This window comes from Carcharhinus amblyrhynchos, chromosome 33 (assembly GCF_965287045.1).
Source record: "Carcharhinus amblyrhynchos chromosome 33, sCarAmb.v2.hapA, whole genome shotgun sequence".
NCBI lineage: Eukaryota > Metazoa > Chordata > Chondrichthyes > Carcharhiniformes > Carcharhinidae > Carcharhinus > Carcharhinus amblyrhynchos.
Genome location: NC_137356.1, coordinates 19,252,021 through 19,278,027, shown reverse-complemented (window position 1 = coordinate 19,278,027; position 26,007 = coordinate 19,252,021). Strand labels below are relative to the sequence as shown.

The window sequence follows — 26,007 nt, the reverse complement described above, 5'->3', positions numbered from 1 at the left end:
GCTGTTCCTCTTAGTTGAAGGATCAGTCACAGGGGACATAGCTTCAAGGCGAGGGGCAAGAGGTTTCAGGAGATGAGAGGAAAAACCTTTTTTACCCAGAGGGCGGTGACAGTCTGGAATGTGCTGCCTGAGAGGGTGGCGGAGGTGGGTTGCCTCACATCCTTTTAAAAAAAAATGCCTGGATGATCACTTGGCACATCATAACATTCAGGGTTATGGGCCAAGAACTGCCAAATGGGATTAAGTTTTCTTAAGTTTTAAGTTTATTTGGTAGTGTCACAAGGAGACTTACATTAACACTGCAATGAAGGTACTGTGAAAATCCCCAAGTCGCGATATTCCAGCGCCTGTTCAGGTACACGGAGAATTTAGCATGGCCAATGCACCAAACTAGCACATCTTTGGACTGTGGGAGGAATGATGTGGCGATGCCGGCGTTGGACTGGGGTAAACACGGTAAGAAGTCTCTCAACACCAGGTTAAAGTTCAACAGGTTTATTCGGTAGCAAATGCCACTAGCTTTTGGAGCACTGTTCCTTCGTCAGGTGTGGAAGGGGCAGCGCTCCGAAAGCTAGTGGCGTTTACTACCACATAAACCTGTTGGACTTTAACCTGGTGCTGTAAAACTTCTTAGTGTGGGAGGAAACCAGAGCACCCGGAGGAAACCCACGTCAGCATAGGGGGGAACCATGCAGACTCCGCACAGTCAGTGACCCCAGCCCTGAATTGAACCTGGGGTCTCGGGCGCTGGGAGGCAACAGTGCTAACTACAGTGCCGCTGTGAGAGTTCAGGTTCTTCTAATGTGCCATTGCAGACGCGATAGGCCTCTTCACGGTATGATCCTATAATTCTATCAATATGGACAGTGTGTGACGAGGTTTTAAGAGAGGATTCTGACTTTAATATTAATTTGATGGAATGAGGTTACTCTTTTCCAAAGTACCGCCAGTGAGAATGAGAGAGAAGCTGCAGCACGTCATAGCAATCCGTACTGCAGCTGCTGTGGTATTGTAAAGGAGGTTTTAACACCAGTTACAGCACAGGCTCTGAAACGAACATTCAACTGCTGTCCCCTATTGTATTTCGTGGAAAACATGGTTAGGCCACAGTTAGAGTGTTGCACACAGTTCTGGGTACTGTGTTAGGGGGAGAACAAGGAAGTGAAGATTCACCTACATGAATTAGGTTCAAAATGAATATCTGTTGGCCAACATGGTGAAACTTAACACGTGACAATAATCAGTGAGAAATTGTTCCCACTGGAATCATTAACAAGGGTCATTTTGGAGAATGAAGGTTGAAGTTTAAGGGTAATTTCAACACTATGCTTTGACAAAGGGTCGTCTAGACTCGAAACATTGGCTCTTTTCTCTCCTTACAGATGCTGTAAAAAGTCTGACAACACCAGGTTTCGGTCCAACCGATTTATTTGATAGTAAAATCACTAGCTTTCGGGTTAGCCCCTTCGTCAGGTGAATGCTGCCAGACCTGCTGAGATTTTCCAGCATTTTCTCTTCTGGTTTCGAGTCCAGCGTCTGCCGTAATTTGCTTTTATCTAGTGCTTCGCTACTGCTGAGGCAGAATCTGCAGCATCCTTCCATTTAAATTTTTGCTGAACAAAAGAGGAAATGGTGCATCAATCTGGCAGCATCTGTGCAGCGTGAGACAGAGCTAACATTCTGAGCCTGTATCTGAGTTAAAGTTTATTTATTAGTCATAAGTGAGGTTTACATTAACACTGCAGTGAAGTTACTGTGAAATTCCCCGAGTCGATTTACAGAACTGTTCTGCGGAAGGGTCATGTGAAGTAGAAACGTTAACTCTGTTCGTCTCTCCACAGATGCTGCCAGACCTGCTGAGTTTATCCAGCATTTCCTCTTTTCTCGTTTCAGATTTCCAGCATCTGCAATATTTTGTTTTTAATTTATTGGCCTTGCTGAGATCAGGGGTGACGACTAACCATGGTCTAGTCCAAGAACAACCAGATTTCCCAGCTTTTATTGCTGTTTCCAATTTAAAGTTTATTGGGGCGGCACGGTAGCACAGTGGGTTAGCACTGCTGCTTCACAGCTCCAGGGACCTGGGTTCGATTCCCGGCTCGGGTCACTGTCTGTGTGGAGTTTGCACATTCTCCTTGTGTCTGCGTGGGTTTCCTCCAGGTACTCCAGTTTCCTCCCACAGTCCAAAGATGTGCGGGTTAGGTTGATTGGCCGTGCTAAAATTGCCCCTTAGTGTCCTGAAATGCATAGGTTAGAGGGATTAGTGGGTAAATGTGTAGGGATATGGGGATGGGGCCTGGGTGGGATTGTGGTCGGTGCAGACGTGATGGGCCGAAGGGTCTCTTTCTGCACTGTCGGGTTCTATGATTCTATGCTTATAGTGTGGCAAGTAGGCTCTCATTAACGCTGCAATGAAGCTACCTTCAATTCAGATTTTAATTGGAAAACTGAAGTTAAAGTTTATTTATTAGTCACAAGTAGGCTTACATTAACACTGCAACGAAGTCACTGTGAAAATCCCCTAGTCGCCACACTCCGGCGTCTGTTCAGATCAATGTACCAGCAGGTCTTTCAGAATGTGGGAGGAAACTGGAGGAAACCCACGCAGGCACGGGGGAAACGAGCAGACTCCGCACTGGCAGCGATCGAACCCGGGCCCCTGGCGCTGTGAAGCAGCAATGCTGACCACTGTGCCACCCACTAATAATTCTAATGGATAACAGCAAGAGTTCTAGTAATCAGTGACTTAAAGCAGAAGTGTAAGTTGGGGAGGTTAGCCAGTTTGGACAGACAATGCCCGTGTCTGCGGCAGAGTGGCCGGATTTGTTGAAATTACAGAGCCTAAAATATTTACGTGAATGAAAACCTTTAACTTGTTGTTTGTTTGCTTTGTGCTTCAAAGAGAGAAGAGGGAAGGATCCAGGGTCAACTCAACAACTCAGACTCCAATCAGATCATTCGTGAGTTAAAGGACCAGATCACAGAGTTGAAAACAGAGGTAAATGCCCTGTCGCTGCTGAGTGCCGGGTATGTGCTGTGACAAAATAAACTTCAGAGGATAGCTGCTTCCCTGCACTTTGTAAATCGAGTTTCTGCTGAAATCCATTGGCTTAATCACAAAAGCAAAATTTACTGAGAGGCAGCGGTGTGCCGTGGAATTTCGATTCATTTTCCTGATTTGTGGCAACCTGGTGTATTTTTATTAAGATGGGATGGATTTCTCATTAAAAATGAACGTTTTTAACGCAGCTGGGTAATCCTCCAGCAGGTAACCTGTGAAAATGATCTTGATGAAACGGAACCATTTCCTCGTTCTATTGGTGCGCGTTCATCAGCTTTTTAGGAAATTAAATTTCTTTGTTGAAATGAAAGCACACCTAAAGTCTGCCCACAAGTACCTGCCATCTGGTGCCACCCCCCAGGGAGCCTGTCGCCCCCACCTCCCCCAAGCCTTGGGGCCTGTAACCCCCCCCCAGGCACTGCCCAACTCCCCGGGACCTGTGACTGTGGAAACCACAAACGTAAGTACTTCCAGCCATTTCAGCTGAAACAATTGAGAATAATGCCCCTAGGAATGATTGGAGTATTGAAGAGGGAGCTTTACTCTGTGAGAGATCTTCTGTACCTGCCCTGGGAGCATGGAGACTCGTACTTCCCAGCAGTGGCTGAAATCTTCCAGTCTCTCACTGATGGTCATCCCAGGCACAACCCTCCCTGCCCACCCCCCCCACCCCTAAACCCATCTGCGTGGCGAATAGCAGAGGAAACCCTATAGATATCGGCAAGACTGGACGATCCTGCTGCCAATAATGACAGGCTGATGGAAAATACACGGAGGATGGAAAATCTTGCCGAGTATCTGTGAATAATTGAACCCTTACTCAATTTGGAGTTTGGGTCTATCTTGAGAACTTAAGGCTGATTTAGGATTGGAAAACCATTGTGTAGGTGAATAAAGGGGTGCCTCATAGAGACTTAAAATTCTAACAGGACTAGACAGGATAGATGCAGGGAGGATGTTCCCTATGGTGGGGAGAGTCCAGAAAGAAGTCTCACAACACTAGAATAAAGTCCAACAGGCTTTGGTCGCACAAGCTTTCGGAATCTCGCTCCTTCTTCAGGTGAGTGACTCACATGAGGAAGGAGCAGTGCTCCGAAAGCTTGTGTTACCAAATAAATCTGTTGGACTTTAACCTGATGTTGTGAGACTCCTTACTGTGCCTAGCCCAGCCCAACGCTGGCATCTCCACATCAGGGGAGCCCAGAACCAGGGGTCACAGTCTGAGGATACAGGGTGGACCATTTAAGATGGAGATGAGGCGTTTCTTTGCCCAAAGAGTGGTGAGCCTGTGGAATTCTTTACTACAGAAAGTAGTTGATGCCAAAACATTGAATGTATTCAAGAGTCTGCTGGATACATCACTCGGGGTGAATGGGATCAAAGGTTATGGAGAGAAAGAGGGACTAGGCTGTTGAGTTGGACGATAAGCCAGGATCATAATAAATGGTGGAGCAGGCTCGAAGGGCCAAATAGCTGTTTCCTACCTTCTATGTTTCCAAAGACTAATTCTGATGATTTTCAGGATTTCTCAATGTCCTTCAATTTGTGCCATAGCCTGCAATATAATCCAGAAAAACAAGTCACCTGAAGAATTTTTGATGAACAGAATTGTTTCTGGATTGTGATGAGATGTGTTGGTTTGAAATTCTCCGATCCCCGATTCAAATCCTGGTTTAGATTCCCACTGATGTGATCTCCGGAACGTTAGCTTTACGCCTGCTCCGAGTTGGCAGTGGAAGTGAGTAAAATCGGATCTCGGAGTGGATTATTGGGCCTGTGCCCGTCGCGGTGAGAGTTTCCACAGGATTCTTTTTCTCACCTTTGTTCCGTATCATTGAGAATGATTGGAGGCCATGGAGGAAAGTGAGAGATGAAATGAGTTCACTTGATTGGTGAGAAAGGAGTTGAACATTTCAAGGGTTGCAGAAACCACCACCACGCCCCCCCCACCCCCCCAACGAGGATGTGACAGCAGCCGTTTGTGTTGTGATTGTATCCAAAGCACAGTGTCTGCCGCAGTTCATTTTTTTTTTAAATGATTCTGCTCTCAAAAGTATTTTTACCTTTTTTCTATAAAGTGCACCCAAAACGCTAGTTGGTGACTGAAGGACTTGTAGGGCCTGCAGGGGCAAGGTGTGGGTCACTGAGAAATCACCCTGCATTTATTCCTGTTGGTTTGTAAACCAGGGCTGAAAAACTACCCCACCCTCTCTCTCACAACCCTCTTTGGTCAGCCCCTCAGGTCCCCTGCCTCCCTCTACCCTCTCTGGTCCTCCGCCCCCCCCCGCCCCCCCTCCATTCCCCCAGCTCCCCACCCCTCCAGGGACAGGTGAGCACTGCTTCATTGAAGGGCCTTACACTTTGAGTAGAGAAGTGTGGTGGTGCGGTGTGTGAATAGAAATCACTACCTTGGCACTTGCAGGAACTGCAGTTTAGAATTTTTGTGTATGCCTTTTCCCGATAAGCCTGAAACAGTTGATGAACTGAGCAGGATGGAGAACGCGGTGCTTAAAAATTCAATTACCAGATAAGTGAAATGAAGTCTTTTACAAACCCCTCACGCTCTCTCTCACTATATCATGTTGACTTAGAACTGCAGTATGTGGCAGTGGTGTATCTGAGGTGTGACCAGCACTGCAGAACTCAGCAAGCATGCAGTCTGCTGCTGCCTTAAAGATTGTCGTTTCATCTTTTCATGGGGCAGTGCCAGATCACGGTAACACTTGGCCTCAGAAGGCTGTGGAGGCCAGGTCATTGAGTGTCTTTAAGGCAGGAGTAGATAAGATCTTGATTAAAAAGGGGATCAGGAGTTATGGGGAAAAGGCAGGAGAATGGGGACGAGAATAATATCAGCCATGATTGAGTCTGCTCTGCCATTCAATGGGCCGAGTGGCCTTATTCTGCTCCTATGTCTTATGGACAAGTGTTTGTAAATGAAATGTTTAAGTATACTGGCAATACGGTTGGAGTGTAAAGCTCTGGTGTGATGGAGTGAATGGCCTTCTGTTATCTATAACATCTATAGTCCCACAACCTTCTGAACTGTTTATAATGCATTAAGCACAGGGATTTTCTCAGTCATCTTTTGAAAAGCTGCCTCGCAGTGATGATTTTCTGAACTTTTGCATCTCACTAAGGCCTTGTGACTACGTGGAATGATTCATATCAGTTGAAGCAATTACAGCTCACACCCCTGTCTCGTTTAGTTGGAAAAGCCACCTTTCACCTCTAAACGCAATGTTCCCATTGTGGGTGTCAATTTATCTCCAGACTGATGATCAGAACATCTTTACTCATGGCTGTGTAAGCGTCAAATGAGCAAAACACTGACATAAAAAGCTGGTATTAGTATAAAAAGAATCAGAATTAAGGTGAAGTGAATTGCAGCACTCAGGAAAGGATTGGTGGCTTTACTCCCCTCTGAACCTCGCCCAGGGAGCTCTGGTCAATGTCCCCTCCCCAGTATTAAGACCCATTGTAGCATCCCCACAAGCAGGGCTCAGCTAACTCTATTCAGACCAGGGTCCTCGAATAAAGACCGAAGATGCTGGAAGAGCTCAGCAGGTCTGTGGAGAGTTTCGAGTCCATATTGTTCTTCTGCAGAGCTTTTCTGCATCGTGTGTCTCTGTCTCTCACTCCATCAAGGGCAAATCCTGAGTGTAATCTTCATATTCTGCTCTTGTACCCCATGGAATCGTAAAACTTCACAGAACAGGAGGAGGCCATTTGACACATCATACTAGCCCTCTGGAAGTGTGATCCACTCAGTCCCTGTCCTTTTTATAAAGAACTGGCAGTTCGGTAAACCCTGTCACATTCTTGGGATTTCCCAAAGAGCTTTGGTGTCCAGCGAAGTATAGTTGATCATAGTTGTTTTTGCAGCTGTCAGTTTACACACACGGTGGTTTGGTGTTGAGCTATGGGTTTGGATGAGTGATCCAGTTCGGTTGTCAGTCCGGGGAGATGTATTGGCCAGGAGAACGTCCCACATTCCCTTTGCTATCATGTGATCTTTCCAGTGCCGTACAAGAGCCAGTATAGGCTGGAAGGGCCAAAAGGCAGCCACTTGTGCTGTACAACTCTCTGACTCTATCATGTGATGGCTCCAATGCTGTCATGTGACCTGAACAAGCAAACATTTAACCTGCTGTCTGGGATATACCGCAGCACATTGTACTGCTTCAAGGGTCCCTCGTCATTGTTTACATAAGAACATAAGAAATAGGAGCAGGAGTAGGCCATCTAGCCCTTCAAGCCTGCCCCACCATTCAATAAGATCATGGCTGATCTGTCGTGGCTCAGTTTCACTTTCCCGCCCTCTCCCCATAACCCTTAATCCCCTCTCTTATCAAAAACCCATCAACCCGCTTCTTAAAAATATTTAGCGAGGCAGCCTCCACCACTTCAACGGGCAGAGAATTCCAGAGATTCACCACCCTTTGAGTGAAGAAGTTCCTCCTCAACTCCGTTCTAAACCGCCCCCCCTTTATCTTGAGGCTGTGCCCCCTAGTCCTACTGTCTTTTTTGAGTGGGAAGAGTCTCTCCACCTCTATCCTATCCATCCCTTTCATCATCTTATACGTCTCAGTGAGATCTCCCCTCATTCTTCTAAACTCTAACGAGTACAATCCTAGTTTATTCAGCCTCTCCTCATAGCTCAACCCCCTCAACTCCGGTATCAGCCTAGTAAACCTCCTCTGCACTCCCTCCAAGGCCAAAATATCTTTGCGCAGGTGCGGCGCCCAAAACTGCACACAGTACTCCAGCTGCGGCCTCACCAATGCCCTATACAGCTGCAGCAAGACCTCCCTACTTTTATATTCAATCCCCCTCGCTATGAAGTATAAACACTCGTTTAGAGTATAAACACTCGTGAATCAGACATTTACAGTACAGCTCACCCTTTACAGGCATTGTGGAGCCTTTCATTTGCTATCAAGAGGTGGCTTTTGCTGGCAAAACCTCTGTTATTGTCCATTACCAGGAGACGATAGTGGAGAGCCTCCGAGGGTTTTTGTAAGCGAGTGGCTTGCTGCACTATTGAACAGAATAAGAGTCAATCGCATTAGTGGATTTGAATGACAATCTCAGCAGATCTGGGGGGCATTTTTTTTCCTTTTTTTCCAGCCTAATACACCTTCATTCAGTTAGAAATGAGAGTGGGAATGTAGCTTCTAGATTATTAGTGCAGCACTGTACTCCAAGATGATGGTGTGGAGAATGCTGTCCTCACGCATAGGTGACCTCTACCCATACTCCACAGCCCCAGCTTTGAACAAGCAGGACAGCTATCCGATATAAAGTGAAGCAGCAACACTGGTACCTTCCTTTAAAGATGTGGAGACGCCGGCGTTGGACTGCGGTAAACACAGTAAGAAGTCTGAGAATACCAGGTTTAAGTCAAACCAATTATTTGATAGTAAACTCGCAAGCTTTCGAGGTTTGCCCCTTCGTCAGGTGAGTGGAGAGTCCTGGCCTCAGACAGAGCCCCAGTTGAGGCCGTCCTCGTGTGTGCGGAACTTGGCTATCAGCTTCTGCTCAGCGACTCTGTGCTGTCGTGTGTTGTGCTCTGTCTGAGGCCAGAACTCTCCATTCACCTGACGAAGGAGCAAACCCTGAGAGCTTGTGAGTTTACTATCAAATAAATTGACAACCTGGCGTTGTCAGACTTCTTACTGTACCTTCCTTTAAAGATACATGGGAACACCACCAACTGCAAGTTCCCCTCCAAGCCACCAACCTGGAAATATATCACCGTTCCTTCGCAGCCGCTGGGTCAAAATCTTGAAACTCCCTCCCTAATGACATTGTGGGACAACCAGCGGCACGTGGGTTTACAGCGATTCCACTACCTTCTCAAGGGATGGACAATAACTAGGGATGGGCAATAAATGCTGGCCAGCCAACGACACCCATGTCTCGTGGATGAATTAAAAAACCATGAAATAGAAGCAGCTGCTTCTTAAAAAAAACAATTGACTTAAGTCTGAGTCTCATCTTCAGATTGATTTACTGCAGAGTAACTAACAAGTCCCAGGGAGAAACTTATACTTGCATAGCACCTTCCACAATGTCCTGGCGTTTGTGCTTTACGTGATGTGGAAATGCCGGCTTTGGACTGGGGTAAACGCAGTAAGAAGTCTCACAGCAGGTTAAAGTCCAACAGGTTTATTTGGTAGCAAACACCACTAGCTTTCAGGGTTTGCCCCTTCGTCAGGTGAGTGGGGTGTTCTGATCACAAACGGAGCGTATAAAGGCACACACTCAGTTTACAGAATGCTGATTAAAATGTGAGTCTTTACAGCTAATCAAGCCTTAAAGGTGCAGACAATGTGAGTGGAGAGAGCGTTAAGCATAGGTTAAAGAGATGTGTATTTTCTCCAGACAGGACAATAAGTGAGATGTTGCAAGCCCAGGCAAGTCATGTGGGTTACAGATAGTGTGACGTGAACCCAAGATCCCAGTTGAGGCCGTCCTCGTGTGCGGAACTTGGCTATCAGTCTCTGCTCAGTGACTCTGCGCTGTCGTGTATTGTGAAGGACTGTATTGTTTCCAGACAGGAAATACTGTCCTGTCCGGAGCCAGTACACATCTCTTTAACCTGTGCTTAATGCTCTCTCCACTCACATTGTCTGCACCTTTAAGACTTGATTAGCTGTAAAGACTCACATTTTAATCAGTATTCTATAAATTCGGTCTGTCTTTATATGCCCTGTTTATGATCAGAACTCCCCACTCATCTGACAAAGGGGCAGCGCTCTGAAAGCTAGTGGTGTTTGTTACCAAATAAACCTGTTGGACTTTAACCTGGTGTTGTGAGACTTTGTGTTTTACAGTCAGTGAAGGGTTGGAGCCTTTGTAAAGCTGCAGCCAATTTGCACAGACAGTAAATGAGCAGATCATCTGTGCGTTAGATGTTGGATTACGGGTAAAATATTAGTCAGGACATGACGTGAAATCCCCAGCTACTCTTCTGCTTGTGCCAGGGGGCTTGAGAGGTGAGATGGGGGCGTCTCGGTTTGTGTCTGAAAGGCAGAACATCCCGAACTGCGGTGTTCCCTCAATGCTGACATTCTGCTCTATATTTGATGCTGTAGTCTGGAATAAATGTAAACTTTCTGCCTCAGACCATAAATCACAGAAGTGTTAGGATGTTGAGGAAATCCTCCCCAGAGAACCACGGTGTTCAGTTCCGGCAACTCTACATAGTTCACTGCAGCATTGTGAGTAGTTTTTTAAAAAATTATATATGGATGGGGGTAGAGGCCATTTTACCTAGAACATTGGAACTAGGAGCTGAAGTAGACAATTTAACCCTTCAAGCCTCCTCTGCCATTCGGTCAGATCAGGGGGCGACATGGTGGCACAGTCATTAGCACTGCTGCCTCTCAGTGCTAGGGACCCGGCTCGATTCCCGGCTCGGGTCGCTGTCTGTGTGGAGTTTGCACATTCTCCTTGTGTCTGTGTGTGTGTGTGTGTGTGTGTGTGTGTGTGTGTGTGGGTTTCCTTCGGGTACTCCGGTTTCTTCCCACACTCCGAAAGACGTGCTGGTTAGGTGTATTAACCATGCTAACTTCTCCCTCAGTGTGCTTGAACAGGAGTGAGGCGACTAGGGGATTTCCCCCCCCCCTAGCTTTATTGCAGTTTGAATGTAGGCGCGCTTGTGACTAATAAATAAGCTTTACTTTTAAGATCATGACCTCTTTTGACCTCTTCCTGGTCTCAAAGCCACCTCCCCACCTGTTCCCTGTATCCATTTAACCAGCTTTTTTCAGAAATATATCTATCTCCTTGAAACTATTTAGCGATTCAGACTCCACCGCAGCGAGTTCCACAAATTCACCACCCTCTGCGAGAAGTAGCTCCTCCTCAACTCAGTTTTAAATAGTCATAGAGATTCACAGCATGGAAACAGGCCCTTCAGCCCAACTTGTCCATGCTGCCCGGTTTTTACCACTAGGCTATTCCCAATTGCCTACATTCGGCCCAGATTCCTCTATACTCATCTCATCCATGTAACTGTCTAAACGCTTTTCAAAAGACAAAATTGTACCCACCTCTACTATTACCTCTGGCAACTCATTCCAGACACTCATCACCCTCTTGTGAAAAAATTGCCGCTCTGGACATTTTTGTATCTCTCCCCTCTCACCTTAAACCTATCCCCTCTAGCTTTTGACTCCCCTACCTTTGGGAAAAGATGTTGACTATCTACCTTATTTGTGCACCTCGTTATTTTGTAGACCTCTATAAGATCACCCCTAAGCCTCCTGTGCTCCAGGGGAAAATGCCCCGGTCTATCCATCTTCTCATAACTCAAACCATCATGTCCCAGTAGTAAATCTTTTCTGTGCTGTTTCTAGTTTAATAATATCCTTAGTAATCATTAATAATCTACTGCCTCGTGACTATTTGTGACCTCTTGTTCTGGATTGCCCCACAAGGGGAAATAGAATCATAGAAACTCTACAGTGCAGAAAGAGGCCCTTCGGCCCATCGAGTCTGCACCAAACACAATCCCACCCAGGCCGTACCCCCATATCCCTACATATTATATCCACTAATCCCACTAACCTATTTATCCCTGGACACAAAGGGGCAATTTCTTAGCATGGCCAATCAACCTAACCCGCACATCTTTGGACTGTGGGAGGAAACCCACGCAGACACGAGGAGAATGTGCAAACTCCACACAGACAGTGACCCGAGCCGGGAATCGAACCCAGGACCCTGGAGCCGTGAAGCAGCAGTGCTAACCACTGTGCTACCGCGCCGCCCATATTTATACTGAAACTACTGCTCTGCTTTCTGCTTGCTGTCTGTGATGTACATGTACATAATAGTAAAGCAGTCCATTGACTTTTTCAAGTTGGGAAGCTGCAGTTGTCAGGAATTGAAGCAGTCCCATCCCTGGGAGCTGCGGGGTTTTGGGGCCCTGAGGGAAGTGTAGAAATCAGTGTTAAAGTGGAAACATTTGTCTAATCAGAGCATGCAAACTGTTTCTAGATCAGTGATTTCAGCTCGGGTGATAATCAGGTACTCAGTTGAGTCACTCACCACACAGACAGCGAGGGGGAGGTGTGCTGGTGAATCTGAAGTCACGCAAGCATGAAAGGCCACAGTAGGTAGCGTTCTGAGTGTAATGGTGAGTGATCAGCTGCTCACTTGTGAATATCAGCACATTCAACAATAACGCTATTACAAAGTGTTACAGTATCTACAAGAGTAGGTCAGAGGCTAGGAATCCTGCAGCGAGTAACTCATCTCCTGACTCCCCAGAGCCTGTCCACCATCTACAATGCACAAGTCAGCAGTGTGACAGAATACTCCCCACTTGCCTGCCTGGGTGCAGGTCCAACAACACTCAAGAAGCTCGATACCACCCAGGACAAAGCAGCCCTGCTTGATTGGCGCCACATCCACAAACATTCACTCCCACCAATAACACTCAGTATCAGAAGTACAAGATGCACTGCAGCAATTCGTCAAAGATCCTTAGACAGCATCTTCTAAACCCACGACCACTTCCATCGAGAAGGACAAGGGCAGCAGATACATGGGAACACCACCACTTGGAGGTTTCCCTCCAGGCCACTCACCACCCTGACTTGGGAATATAGCGGCCGTTCCTTCACAGTCTCAAAATCCTGGAATTCCCTCCCTAACGGCATTGTTGGTCAACCCACAGAACATGGACAGCAGTGATTCAAGAAGGCAGCTCACCACCACCTAAAGATTGACAAAGAAGTTGATAAAGAAGGGCAGGAGAAACTATGAAGCTGGGCTAGCGCTTAATATAAAAAAGGATAGCAAGAGTTTTTATAAATATATAAAAAGGAAGAGGCTGGCTAGGGTGAACGTTGGACCCTTAGAGGATGAGAGGGGGGACTTAGTGGTAGGGGATGAGGAAATGGCTGAGGTCTTGAGTAACTTTTTTGTTTCGGTCTTCACGGAGGAGGACGTGAATAATTTGCCGGGTGTTAGCGATGGAAAGGTGGTAGGACTGGAGAGTCTCAATGACATTATTGTTACTAGAGAGGCGGTGCTCGGCAGACTGGAGGGACTGATTGTGGACAAGTCCCCAGGACTGGATGGAATGCATCCGAGGGTTCTGAAAGAAATGGCGGAGGTGATAGTGGATGCCTTGGTGGTTATTTTCCAAACGTTGCTGGATTCCGGGGAAGTGCCGGAAGATTGGAAAACGGCTACTGTTACGCCGTTGTTTAAGAAGGGTGGCAGGCAAAAGGCAGGGAATTAAAGGCCGGTTAGTTTAACGTCTTTTGTAGGTAAAATGTTAGAATCCGTCATCAAGGAGGAAATAGCGAGGCATCTTGAGGGGAATTGCTTGATAGAGCAGATGCAGCACGGTTTCGTTAAGGGGAAGTCGTGTCTGACAAATTTATTGGAGTTCTATGAGGATGTGTCTAGGGCGGTGGATAGAGGAGAGCCGGTGGATGTGGTCGGTCTTGATTTTCAGAAGGCATTTGACAAGGTACCTCACAAGAGGTTATTGCAGAAGGTAAGGGGGCATGGAGTTGGGGGTAGGGTGTTAGCGTGGATGGAGGATTGGTTGTCAAATAGGAGGCAGAGATTGGGGGTTAATGGGTGCTATTCGGATTGGCGGTTGGTGACTAGTGGAGTGCCCCAGGGGTCGGTGCTGGGGCCTCAGCTATTTACCATTTATATAGATGATCTGGAGGAGGGAACCGAGTGTATGGTGTCGAAATTTGCTGATGACACCAAGATTGGTGGAACGGCAAATTGTGCGGAGGGTGTGCAGAGTCTGCAGAAGGATCTAGGTAGGCTGGGCGAATGGGCCAGGAACTGGCAAATGGAATTTAATGTTGGCAAGTGCGAGGTGGTCCACTTTGGTAGGAATAATGGTAGGAAGGACTATTACTTACATGGCAAAAAACTGCAGCAGGCAACGGTGCAGAGGGACCTCGGGGTCCTTGTGCATGAGTCGCAAAAACCCAGCCTGCAGGTGCAGCAGGTGGTCAGGAAGGCGAATGGGATGCTGGCCTTCATAGCGAGGGGGATTGAATATAAAAGTAGGGAGGTCTTGCTGCAGCTGTATAGGGCATTGGTGAGACCGCAGCTGGAGTACTGTGTGCATTCTTGGGCGCCGCACTTACACAAGGATATTTTGGCCTTGGAGGGAGTGCAGAGGAGGTTTACTAGGCTGATACTGGAGTTGAGGGGGTTGAGCTATGAGGAGAGGCTGAATAAACTAGGCTTGTACTCGTTAGAGTTTAGAAGAATGAGGGGAGATCTCATTGAGACGTATAAGATGATGAATGGGATGGATAGGATAGAAGTGGAGAGACTCTTCCCGCTCAGAAAGGACAGTAGGACTAGGGGGCACAGCCTCAAGATAAAGGGGGGGCGGTTTAGAACGGAGTTGAGGAGGAACTTCTTCACTCAAAGGGTGGTGAATCTCTGGAATTCTCTGCCCGTTGAAGTGGTGGAGGCTACCTCGCTAAATATTTTTAAGACGCGGGTTGATGGGTTTTTGATAAGCGAGGGGATTAAGGGTTATGGGGAAAGGGCGGGAAAGTGGAACTGAGCCACGACAGATCAGCCATGATCTTATTGAATGGTGGGGCAGGCTCAAAGGGCTAGATGGCCTACTCCTGCTCCTATTTCTTATGTTCTTATGTTCTCATGTTCTCAAGGGCAACTGGGGATGGGCAATAAATGCTGGCCCAGCCAGTGATGCCCATGTCCCATGAATGATTTTTAAAAAAAGGCAGTGAATACAGAGGCAATTCTGAGGAAGGATTCAGTCAGTGGTGTTTTTATAGCACCCAGTCTGCTGCTGGATATTTGCATTTATCTGAATTCAGGGCTTGACACATGAAAATACAAATGGTGAAAGGCTTTAACAAAGCAGGCCTTGAATTTGAATCCTGTGTCTTTGCTGGCTGATCCCTTATAGCCTTGCCCTTCTCATCTTTATCTCCTGTTACAGCCCCACGACCTCCCCAGATGTCCTCTAATTCCAGCCGCTTGCATATCCCTTTGTTTAACTGCACCCCTCTGGGTCACCAGTTTCTCAGCTGGTAAAAGCCGGAGCTTTGGGATTCTTGCTCTCTAACCTTCTTTGAGTCTTAGGATAATTTAGATTTATGGCACTGAATGAGGCCGTTCTGCCCATCGAGTCTTTGCCAGCTGTCTGTAAGCAAGACACTCGTTAAAACCAATATCTCTCTGACCAATCTATTGGTTATCTGCCCTGGAGCTCCTTACGTGCCTTGTGTTATACCAGAAAACTCCTGCAAAGTGCCTAAGACGTTTTTATGATGTCCGCACCATCTCTAAATAGAAGCTATTGCAAGACAGCTCCATCTTACTCCAAAGGTTTTTCTCGTTGCTGGTGTGTGAAAGGTCAATAAACTCTTAGAAATTACAAAATTTTCTTTACATTTGATTTTAAGCTGCTTCTCCCAAAATAATGTGTCAGTCAGTCCAGCTCCTGTTCTGTTATGTTTTCTGGTGTTTTTTTTTCTTGGGGAGTGAGTATTGCTAGCTTGACTAGCCTTTTATTGCCCACCCCTAATTGCCCCTTGAGAAGATGGTGGTGAGCTGTCATCTTGAACCCGCTATAGTCTAAGGGGTATAGGAACACCCACAGTGCTGTTAGGGAGGGAGTTGCAAGATTCTGACCCCATGGCTAAGGGCGTGGCAAATTCATAGACTACTGCAATGCAGAAGGAGGCTATTCGGCCCATCGAGACTGCACTGACCACTATCCTATCCAGGCCCCATCCCCGTAGCCCCATATATTTACCCCAGCTAGTTCCCCCGACACTAAGGGGCAATTTAGCATGGCCAGTCCACTTAACCAGCACACATTTGGACTGTGGGAGGAAACCGGAGCACCGGACGAAACCCACGCAGACATGGGGAGAATGTGCAAACTCCACACAGACAGTGACCCAAGCCGGGAATTGAACCCGGGTGCCTGGCGTTATGCAGCAGCAGTGCTAACCACTGTGCTTCCTGTTCTGGAAAATGAGTCATATTTATTAGTACCACTGCCAGAAAGTTGTTGTCAGGGCCTGTACGTAGTCTTTGCTATATTCAGAATCCTTAACTGTTTCTCAGTTTGGAATGAAGGGAAGTTGGCTGAAGAGTGGTTTCTGTGATGCCACTTGGTGGGAGGAGGCGGAGGTGGATCATGCAGTCTGCTCATCAGCCTGAAGATTGCTGTGAATGCTTTAACCTTATCTTGGACACAGTTTAACAATAACAAAAAGAATTAATGTAATTTTTACCAATTGAAATATATAATCATGATGCAATGTAAGCCTATCTCTATTAGTTCCAATTTAAGCAATATTCCTCATAGATGTAAACTCCCCTTCAAATCACTTAGCAAACAGGCTTATGTGCTGGTACATGGGCTGCTAGGCCTGAAACCTCCAGAACACCACTGAATACCTATTTATACCTGAGATCACAGAATCCTACAGTGCAGAAGAAGCCCTTCGGCCTATCGAGTCTGCACCGACACATGAAAGAGTCATAGGGTCATACAGGTTTACAGCATGGAAACAGGCCCTTCGGCCCAACTTGAGCTGAAAGGATGTGACCTGCCTGCTTAATCCCAGCATGGCCCATAGCATGCTTGTTATGACGTGCCAAGTATTCATCCAGGTATTTTTTTAAAGACTGTAAGGTATCTACCTCCCTCCCAGACAGCGCGTTCCAGTCCGTCGCCGCCCTCTAGATAAAAAAAGGTTTCCCTCAAATCCCCCCTAAACCTCTCACCTCTCACTTCTTAACTTGTTTCCCCTCATAACTGTCCCTTAAATTAATGAGAACAGCTGCTCCCTATCCACCCTGCCCATGCCCTTCAAAATCTTGTACACCTCTATCAGTCACCCCTCAGTCTTCTCTGGTCCAGAGAAAACAACCCAAGTCTAACCAACCTCTCCTAATAACTTAAACATTCCATCCCTGGAAATATCCTGGTGAATCTCCTCTGCGCCCTCTCTAGAGTTATCTTTTTTTAGCAGGTTTCAGACTTCAATCTCCAGAGAGAGGGAAGAAACCAGCTGCTGCTCTTTGCAAATCCAAACAGAAACTGCCTGCTTTTCCCTTGTAAGCCTAGTTCCTCCCATTGGTGCATGATGTGCTCTTGTCAATCAGCCTAATTAAACGCTACTCTGAAACCCCAAAAAAAAACAAAACTGCAGGAACTCAGATCAAAATAAACACCCCAGTACTTTGGAGGAATTACTCTTCTGCATTCTCAGCAGCTGGACTTCCCGGAGCAGACAAAGCGGCACCGTTTAAACACATGTCCATCACAAGAATACATTTCTTAAAGGCACAGTATCATCACAGTATCCTCCGTGTGAAGAAAGGACTTTGTTAGGGCCTCTGGATTACCAGCCATTCACCCCATTCAGAATGTACATTCTCCACATGACTGGAGATCGGAATACAATTACCATTCCTATTTCTTGAGTCCATTGATATTGCTTCATTTGTTAACAATGGCTCAGATCGCCCAATCCCTGGATTGCCAGAGATGGGATGTGCCCCCCCCCGCCAAAGAATATGTTTTGGGGTCCCAAAGAGGATTCAACACAATGACTCCCTGGAAATTACCCAGGAAGCTCCTCATTTCCCAGGACCCTCCAAATCAGACTCCAGCTCTTAGTGACAGAGACTTGAAACAGTTCCAACTTAGTAACATAAGGACTAGGAGCAGGAGTGGGCCATCTGGCCCCTCGAGTCTGCTCCGCCATTCAGTAAGATCATGGCTGATCTTTTTGTGGACTCAGCTCCACTTACCCGCCTGCTGACCATAGCCCTTAATTCCTTTACTGCTTAAAAATTTGTCTATCCTTGCTTTAAAAACATTCAATGAGGTAGCCTCAACTGCTTCACTGGGCAGGGAATTCCACAGATTCACAACCCTTTGTGTGAAGAAGTTCCTCCTCAACTCAGTCCTAAATCTGCTTCTCCTTATTTTGAGGCCATGCCCCCGAGTTCTAGTTTCACCCGCCAGTGGAAACAACTTCCCTGCATCAATCTCTTCCCTCCATAATTTTATATGTTTCCATAAGACCTCCCCTCATTCTTCTGAATTCCAGTGAGTATAACCCCAGTCGACTCAGTCTCTCTTCATAAACCAAGCCTCTCAACTCCGGAATCACCCTAGCGAATCTCCTCTGCACCCTCTCCAGTGCCAGTACATCCTTTAGTGGTTACCCCAGAAACATTAGACGGAAATATTCTCATCTAACTATACAACAACTGACACCTAATCACTTACTGACCCATGATCATTCCTCGATTTTTGCCACCTCCCCCCCCAACAACATCCTCATGACCTGACCTCACTATCCCACACCACTGGACTCCTCCTCCCTGTCCCAACCAGACCTAACTACCCACTGACCATCTGACCTAGAAATGACCCACCCAACCCATGCCACTGGCACATTTGCTCTCCCACCCCAGCCGTTCCAAGGCTGTTTAAATACTGCAAAGCTTTTCAATGTCTTAGTGAATATTTAACACTAACGGTGGCTACTGTGATAAAAGGGGACATGGCTGCTATTTCCCCAACCCTCATCCCACTCTCCAGTGCTACAAGGAGGCAGAATGATGGGTGACCACTGTACGTTTCTGAAGAAGGTGGAGTCAGGAAACCTGAAAGAAATCTCTCACCTGTTGGACTTTAAGCTGGTGTTGTGAGATTCCTTTCTGTTTCACCCCAGTCTAACGCTGGCATCTCCATGTCAGGAAACCTGGTCAGAGCAGAGTGTAAGCTCTGTGGAGCAGAGGACATCTGACAGGACTGTCGCTGCTCTGAAGATTTGGGTCAATTTTTCACACCTCTGGATTTTGACTTGTTTTATTATTGTCACATGTATTAGCATATGGTGAAAGGTATTGTTTCTTGCAAGCTACACAGACAAAGCATACCGTTCATACAGAAGGAAAGAAGTGCAGAATGTAGTGATATAGTCATAGCTAAGGTGTAGAGAAAGATCAACTTAATGCAAGATAGCTCCATTCATAAGTCTGATGGCAGCAGGGAAGAAGCTGTTCTTGAGTCGGTCGGGGTACATGACCTCAGACTTTTGTATCTATTTCCCGACGGAAGAAGGTGGAAGAGAGAATGTCCGGGGTGCGTAGAGTCCTTAATTATGCTGGCTGCTTTTCTTAGGCAGTGGGAAGTGTAGACAGAGTCAGTGGATGGGAGGCTGGTTTGCATGATGGACTGGGCTACATCCGTGACTTTTTATAGTTTCTTGCGGTCTTGGGCAGAGCAGGAGCCATACCAAGCTGTGATACAACCCAAAAGAATGCTTTCTATGGTGCATCTGTAGAAATTGGTGAGAATTGTAGCTGATATGCCAAATTTCCTTAGTCTGCTGAGAAAGTAGAGGCTTTCTAAGATGGTGCCTGCATGGGGGGGACCAGGACAGGATGCAGCCTGTAGATACCCCACTGTTCCAGGCATGTTTTTAACCCACCTCCTTTCCATTCATTGATCAACTTCATTCTGTCCCTGTCTCTCTCTCAGAGATGCACAGAGACACATACACGCGTGTGCACGTGCGCGCGCACACACACACACACACACACTTGATTTTAAGATCTGCATGTCCTGTCCGTCCATCTTCCAGGCTTTGGTACTAAAGGTTAATGTTGTTGTTTTCCTAAGACTGCACTGTTTTTGGAGTTTTCCACTCCCATTGAAGGGGGCTTGCTATTATCAAGTGAACGAGGGTTGGTGTTTTGGATCTGGAGGAAATGAAGGAGGGAAAACTAGGATGAGAATTTGGAAGCTCAGGCATTGCTTCATTGCTCACCAAATGCACCGGTGACTAAAGTGGGTGATAGGGGCCTGGGACTTGGTGTGGAGTGGAAGAGGGACAGAATTTTCTATGACGTTATTTACAGAGAGTAGAACGAGAGAGACTGGCCAGACATGCTTTGGAATAATGAATTAGGCATCAATTAAATTTCAGCAGCAGATGAACTGAGGCAGGGGTTAAGTTGGGTGTTACTATGAACATCGAAATGAATGATAGGTGGTCTTACTGATGCCCTAGATGTGGTTCCAGAAGCCCATCTTGGGGCTAAGTATGACACCAAAGTTGCAAGCAGCCTCAATTTCCTGGGAGAGAAATGGAGATGTTAGCTAGGGAATAGGGTGTGGATTAGGGACCAAAGATGATGGCATCATTCTTCACAATATTTAATTGGAGCAAGTTGCTGCTCATCTACTGCTGTGTGTCTGATGCTGGTGGCAGCTTTCCATCTTGTATGGCGGTGGTTTGGCCTGTGGTGGTCAGGTGTGGCTCAGGAACCCCCATTCCGGCCTGGCTGTCTCTGCCACACTTGCTGCAAAGGAACTTAATGTGCTGAGAAGATGCATGATTCTCTGGCCTCTGTTTTATCTGAGCCCTCTCTTCCACCAGCTGCATCTCTGTTCACCTCTCCCAGCATCCCTCCCAAACAGTCAGCCTCCAGAGGTCACAGCTGTCAGTGACCTCTCCCAATTGTCAATGTCAATGTCCACCATCTTCACATCTCGCTTATAGGTGCCCTTGAAGCTAAGGAATGGATGTCCAGGAGGCACAGTGCTGCCTCACAATTCCAGGGACCCAGATTCGATTCCCGGTTTGGGTCACTATCTGTGTGGAGTTTGCACGTTCTCCCTGTATCTGCATGGGTTTCCTCAGGATGCTCCGGTTTCTTCCCGCAGCCCAAAGATGTGTGGGTTGTGTTGATTGGCCATGCTAAATTGCCCCTTAATGTCCTGGGATATATAGGTTAGGGGGATTAGCAGGGTAAATATGTGGAATTACAGGGATCGGGGCTGAGAAGGATTGTTGTTGGTGCAGACTCGATGAGCCAAGTTCTGCTCTGTAGGGTTCCTATGATTCTAAGTCATGACCCCAGTGGCCATTTCACCATACAGAAGGTCTTGGATATATGGCAGACATTGTTGGCTTAGCAATGATCGGGTTTGCAGGATATCTGAGTTGATGACCTTGTCCAGCCCACAGGTGTCTGAGACCGGGAAGGTGGAAACTGTTCAGCCTTTTCTCCTGCCTAGCATATAGGTTAGCACATAGAGGGTCCAGCTTTTCACTCAAAGGGTAGTGAACCCGTGACATTCTCCAGAAGGCTTTGGAGACCAAGTCATTGAATGTATTTCAGAAAGAGAGATTTTTTTGTCAGATTTTAACAGTATCAAGTGGTATGGGGAGAAAGCGGGAATATGGTGTTGAGATAAAGGATCAGCCATGATCGTATTGAATGGCATTGCAGGCTCGAAGGGCCAAATAGCTCACTCCTGCTCCCAGCTTCTATGTTTTCTATGTCTCACCACTGCAGAGGAATGCATGGGCTTGGTAGGCACTTAGTTTGGTGTTCTGTCTCAGGTCACTGTTCTTCTACACTCCCTCACTCAACCGCAGCTTTTGAGATGCATGTCAATTTTGACATTAAGTGATAGATTGTTGGTGGTGATGGAGAGTAGATATGTGAAGCTATCAACAGCTTCCAGCCTCACGTTGTCAATGCTGACAGATAGCGTTATAACAACATCCTGGGCCATGACATTTGTCTTCCTGATATTGACAGTCAAACCAAATTCTTCACCAGTTTGAGAGAGATTCTGTCCATTTGCTACTGAAGGTTTTACTCAGTGGGGAATGTTCGTGCGGCAATGGCAGCAACTCACTGATGAGGACTTGGGGCTCCTTTGTCTTGGATCTCAGGCAAACAAGATTGAGCAGCTTTCTGTAAGCTTACCCTCTGTAGAAGAGGGAGGCAGATAACAGCAGCAAAGAGAAGAATATATCAAACAGTGGTGCCAGAAAGGAGTGTCTGATGATATCATAGAGGTTTACAGCATGGAAACAGGCCCTTCAGCCCAACTTGTCCATGCCGCTCTTTTTTTTTTAAACCCCCTAATCTAATCCCAATTGCCCGCATTTAGCTCATATCCCTCTATACCCATCTTAACCATGCAACTATCTAAATGCTTTTTAAAATACCCATCTCTTCTACTACCTCTGGCAGTTTGTCCCAGACACTTACCACCCTTTGTGTGAAAAAAATTGCCTCTCTGGGTACTTTTGTATCTCTCGCCTTAAACCTATGCCCTCTAGTTTTAGACTCCCCTACTTTTGGGAAAACATATTGACTATCTAGCTGATCTTTGCCTCTCATTATTTTATAGGCCTCTATAAGGTCACCCCTCAGCCTCCTATGCTCTAGAGAAAAGGTCCCAGTCTATCCAGCCTCTCCTAAAAACCCAAGTCCCGGTAGCACTTAGTAAATCTTTCCAGTTTAATAATATTCTTTCTTTATAATAAGGTGACAGAATTGCACACAGTGTTCCAAGTGTGGCCTTACCAACGTCTTGTACAACTTCAACAAGACATCCCAATTTCTATATTCAGTGTTCTGACCGATGAAACCAAGCATGCCGAATGCCGCCTTCACCACTCTGTCCACCTGTGACTCCACTTTCAAGGAACCATGAACATATACCCCTAGATCTTTGTTCTGTAACTCTCCCCAATGCCCTACCATTAACTGAGTAAGTCCTGCCCTGGTTCAGTCTACCAAAATGCATCAACTCGCATTTGTCCAAATTAAACTCCATCTGCCATTCATCAGCCCACTGGCCCAATTGATCAAGATCCCGTTGCAATCCGAGATAACTTTCTTCACTGTCCACTGTGCCACCAATCTTAGTGTCATCTGCAAACTTACTGACCATGCCTCCTATATTCTCATCCAAATCATAAATATAAATGAGGTTGAGTTGGGTGTAACCAGTGTATGTGTGAAAACTAAGACTGAACTTTCAGATGATGTGGCCAGAGGACAGCAAGTACATGAGAAATTCGGGGGGGAGGCAGGAGCAGGAAGAGAAGCCCATTGCCTGTTATGATCTGGCCACATCTAAATAGATAAGAATAGAACCAGCTGAGACATATAACATAATGAAGGGGCTTGACAGGGTAGAAGCAGCGAGATTATTTCCGCTTAGAATGGAAACAAGAACTAGAGGGCACAGCCTCAAACTAAGGGGGAGTCAATTTAGAACAGAGGAACAACTTCTCCCAAAGGGTGGTGAATCTTTGGAATTCTCTGCCCATTCAAGCAGTGGAGGCTATCTGGTTAAATATGTTTAAGTCACGGGTAGATAGATTTTTGACTAGTAAGGGAATTAAGGGTTATGGGGAGCATAGAACATAGAACATGGAACATTACAGCGCAGAACAGGCCCTTCGGCCCACGATGTTGCGCCGACCAGTTAAAAAACAATGACCCACTAACCTAAACCAATCCCTTTTCGTCCATAAACCTATCCACGGAAGGAGGCGGAAGCAGGCGGGTAAATGGAACTGAACCACTATCAGATTAGCCATGATCTTATTGAATGGCGGAGCAGGCTCGAGGGGCCAGATAGCCTACTCCTGCTCCTATTTCTCATGTTCTTGTGTTCTAGAGCAGTCATATCCAGCTGAATGAGGTGTTGGAGGGGTATAGTGTGGTCAAATTTTGTCAAAGACTGTAGACAGCTTGTGAAGGATGGGACGGGGGTGGGGGGAGTTTACTTTTGTACACCTCCACCTGCTGTTTTCCACCTCCAGTCACATTTAACGGTAAAGATTCCAAGATCGCTGATTAATCAGAGTAAATCACTGCTCCAGAGACCTTCTCACCCCCAGGTGGTGTGGTCCAAACACACTTCACAGCGTAAATGCTCTTAATGAGGCATACAGTTTAACAGCAGCAGCGGCTGCCACCGGTATCATCTTGAAGTTAGTGAGGTGACTTTATGAGCCTGTGATAATCCAGCCCTGTTGCAGAGTATGATCCAAACACATTCACACCATTCAGCTGAGCACTGTGATTTTGCTTGCAGAGTCTTAACAAGCTTTCTAGCCACAGCTAAGACTATTTACCTTGGGGACCAGAGAAGTCAGCAGCACACTCCATTTGTCTCATTGTGCCTGTACGTTATGTTTATGAGAGCAGCCAAAACTGGAGATGAGGGGGCTAGCCTATGAAGAGAGACTGAATAGACTGGGTCTGTACTCGTTAGAGTTTAGAAGGCTGAGGGGGGATCTTATAGAGATGTATAAGATAATGAAAGGGGTGGATAGGGTAGAGGTAGAGAGATTCTTCCTGCTTAGAAAGGTTCTTGCAAGTGGCAGGAAATTTGAGACAACAGTTAGCAAAGTACATGAATTCAAAAATATTGACTTCAAAAAGAGGGAAGTTACCCTGAACCTGTAGATAGCTCTTGTTAGGCCGCAACAACTAGAGTTTGTCTTCGGCTCTGGTTTGAGGAAGGATGTGAATGTCCTTGAGAAGGTACAGAGGAGAGTTCCCAGAATGATTCCAGGGATGAGGGATTTGAGCTGCAAGGTTCAGTCAGGGGGGTTCTTGGAGCGTAGGGGATTGATTTTGAAAGAAGTGAACAAAATAATAACTGACTTAGAAAAGATAGGCAAAGAAAAGATTCCCCTGTTTGCTGATGGTATAAGGACTGGGGGGTGAGGGGGGGGCAGATTGAAAGTTTTGGGCAAGACATACAGGAGGGATGTGAGAATTGACTATTTTGCACTGTGAGTGGTAACAATCTGGAACTCTGAGAGGCCAAGCAGAAAGGGTCAGTCATTTCGAGGTAATTGAATGGACCCTTAGAGGCAATAACAGACTTGTTACGGAGATAGAGCTGGGGAGGAGGATTGAGTGGATTGCCCAAAAGAACTGATTTACTGACTGTATGGCCTCCAGTGCCTCATTGTCCGTAACTGTGTAACCATTAGAGAATGAACCCTGTACTGGTCAGAAATCTACTCTGCCACAGTTAGGCGTAGTGATTGGGAGTTTAACTTGTTCATATTCTCGCTGCTACTCCAGAAGCTGAGTGGTGTAAAACTCAACAGACTCAAGTCAATGAGCAGCAACGTGAGATCTGTTTGCTCAACTTCTAGGAAAGTGTTTGGCAATAGTTGTTAGATCAGACTGAAGCATGTGCAGTTTGTAGTGGTGTCAAGCACCTTGTCTACCAGTGTGGATGCTATCTGTTGTGAAACAAGTTCTGAAGATGATAACCTCCAGCAGTGTTGTTCTGCGATGTGCGAGTTGTGTGTGGGCTTCTCTCTTTCATGTGGCAGGAAGCCACCTGATCGTCGGATTATGAGAATTGTGGAAACTGAATGTTTATGTACCCCCAGCACCCACATTTATTCCAGAATGTTCATGATATAATCTACTGGTGGCTGCATGTGGCCTTTTGGGGGTCGTGTCCATCCCTCGGGTGAAGAATAGTAAAGCAGGAGTCTTGTCCCTCCTGTTTGTTTTGATGCAAATGCTGATTGGGATATTTCCATAAATATTGTTGGTCGTTTTCACCATCGAGTGTTTTTGCTCCATTGTTGGATGTGATGCTCGTTGGATGAGGTTAAGTAGCGATCCTGGTGATTGTTGGCATGATCCCGTGGCATGATTGGAGGAGCAGAGTGTTCTCTTGATCTCTTAGCCACAAGCCTTTCCCCAGCCAACATCACCAGAAACAGTTAAACTGGTTATTGTTCTTTGCACAATCTTTCTTCACTGCAGAAAATGCTGCCACATTCACTCTTGTCATGATGTGGACATGCTGGTGTTGGACTGGGGTAAGCACAGTAAGAAGTCTCTCAACACCAAGTTAAAGTCCAGCCAATTTATTTGATAGTAAACCCACAAGCTTTCAGGGTTTGCCCCTTCGTCAGGTGACAAAGGGGCAAACCCCGATATTTTTACTATCAAGTAAATTGGTTGGACTTTAACCTGGTGTTGTGAGAATTCTTACTACATTCACTCTAGTAACAGTGACAAGACTTCAAAGCAGCTAATTGGATGTAGAACATCTTAGACTTGTTCAGAGATGGGCTGTA

The 26,007-nt window shown here is 46.4% G+C and overlaps 1 protein-coding gene across 4 annotated transcripts in view; it reads left to right on the top strand.

Moving 5' to 3' along the window:
- LOC145360855 (EVI5-like protein) overlaps positions 1–26,007 on the top strand; it is a 301,896-nt gene that overhangs the window by 259,248 nt on the left and 16,641 nt on the right. For all 4 annotated transcript variants that reach the window (XM_080216329.1, XM_080216327.1, XM_080216328.1 and 1 more), the window contains one exon: positions 2,903–2,998. In XM_080216329.1, the coding sequence (XP_080072455.1) occupies positions 2,903–2,998 (96 nt within the window). The remainder of the gene's footprint in view (positions 1–2,902; positions 2,999–26,007) is intronic.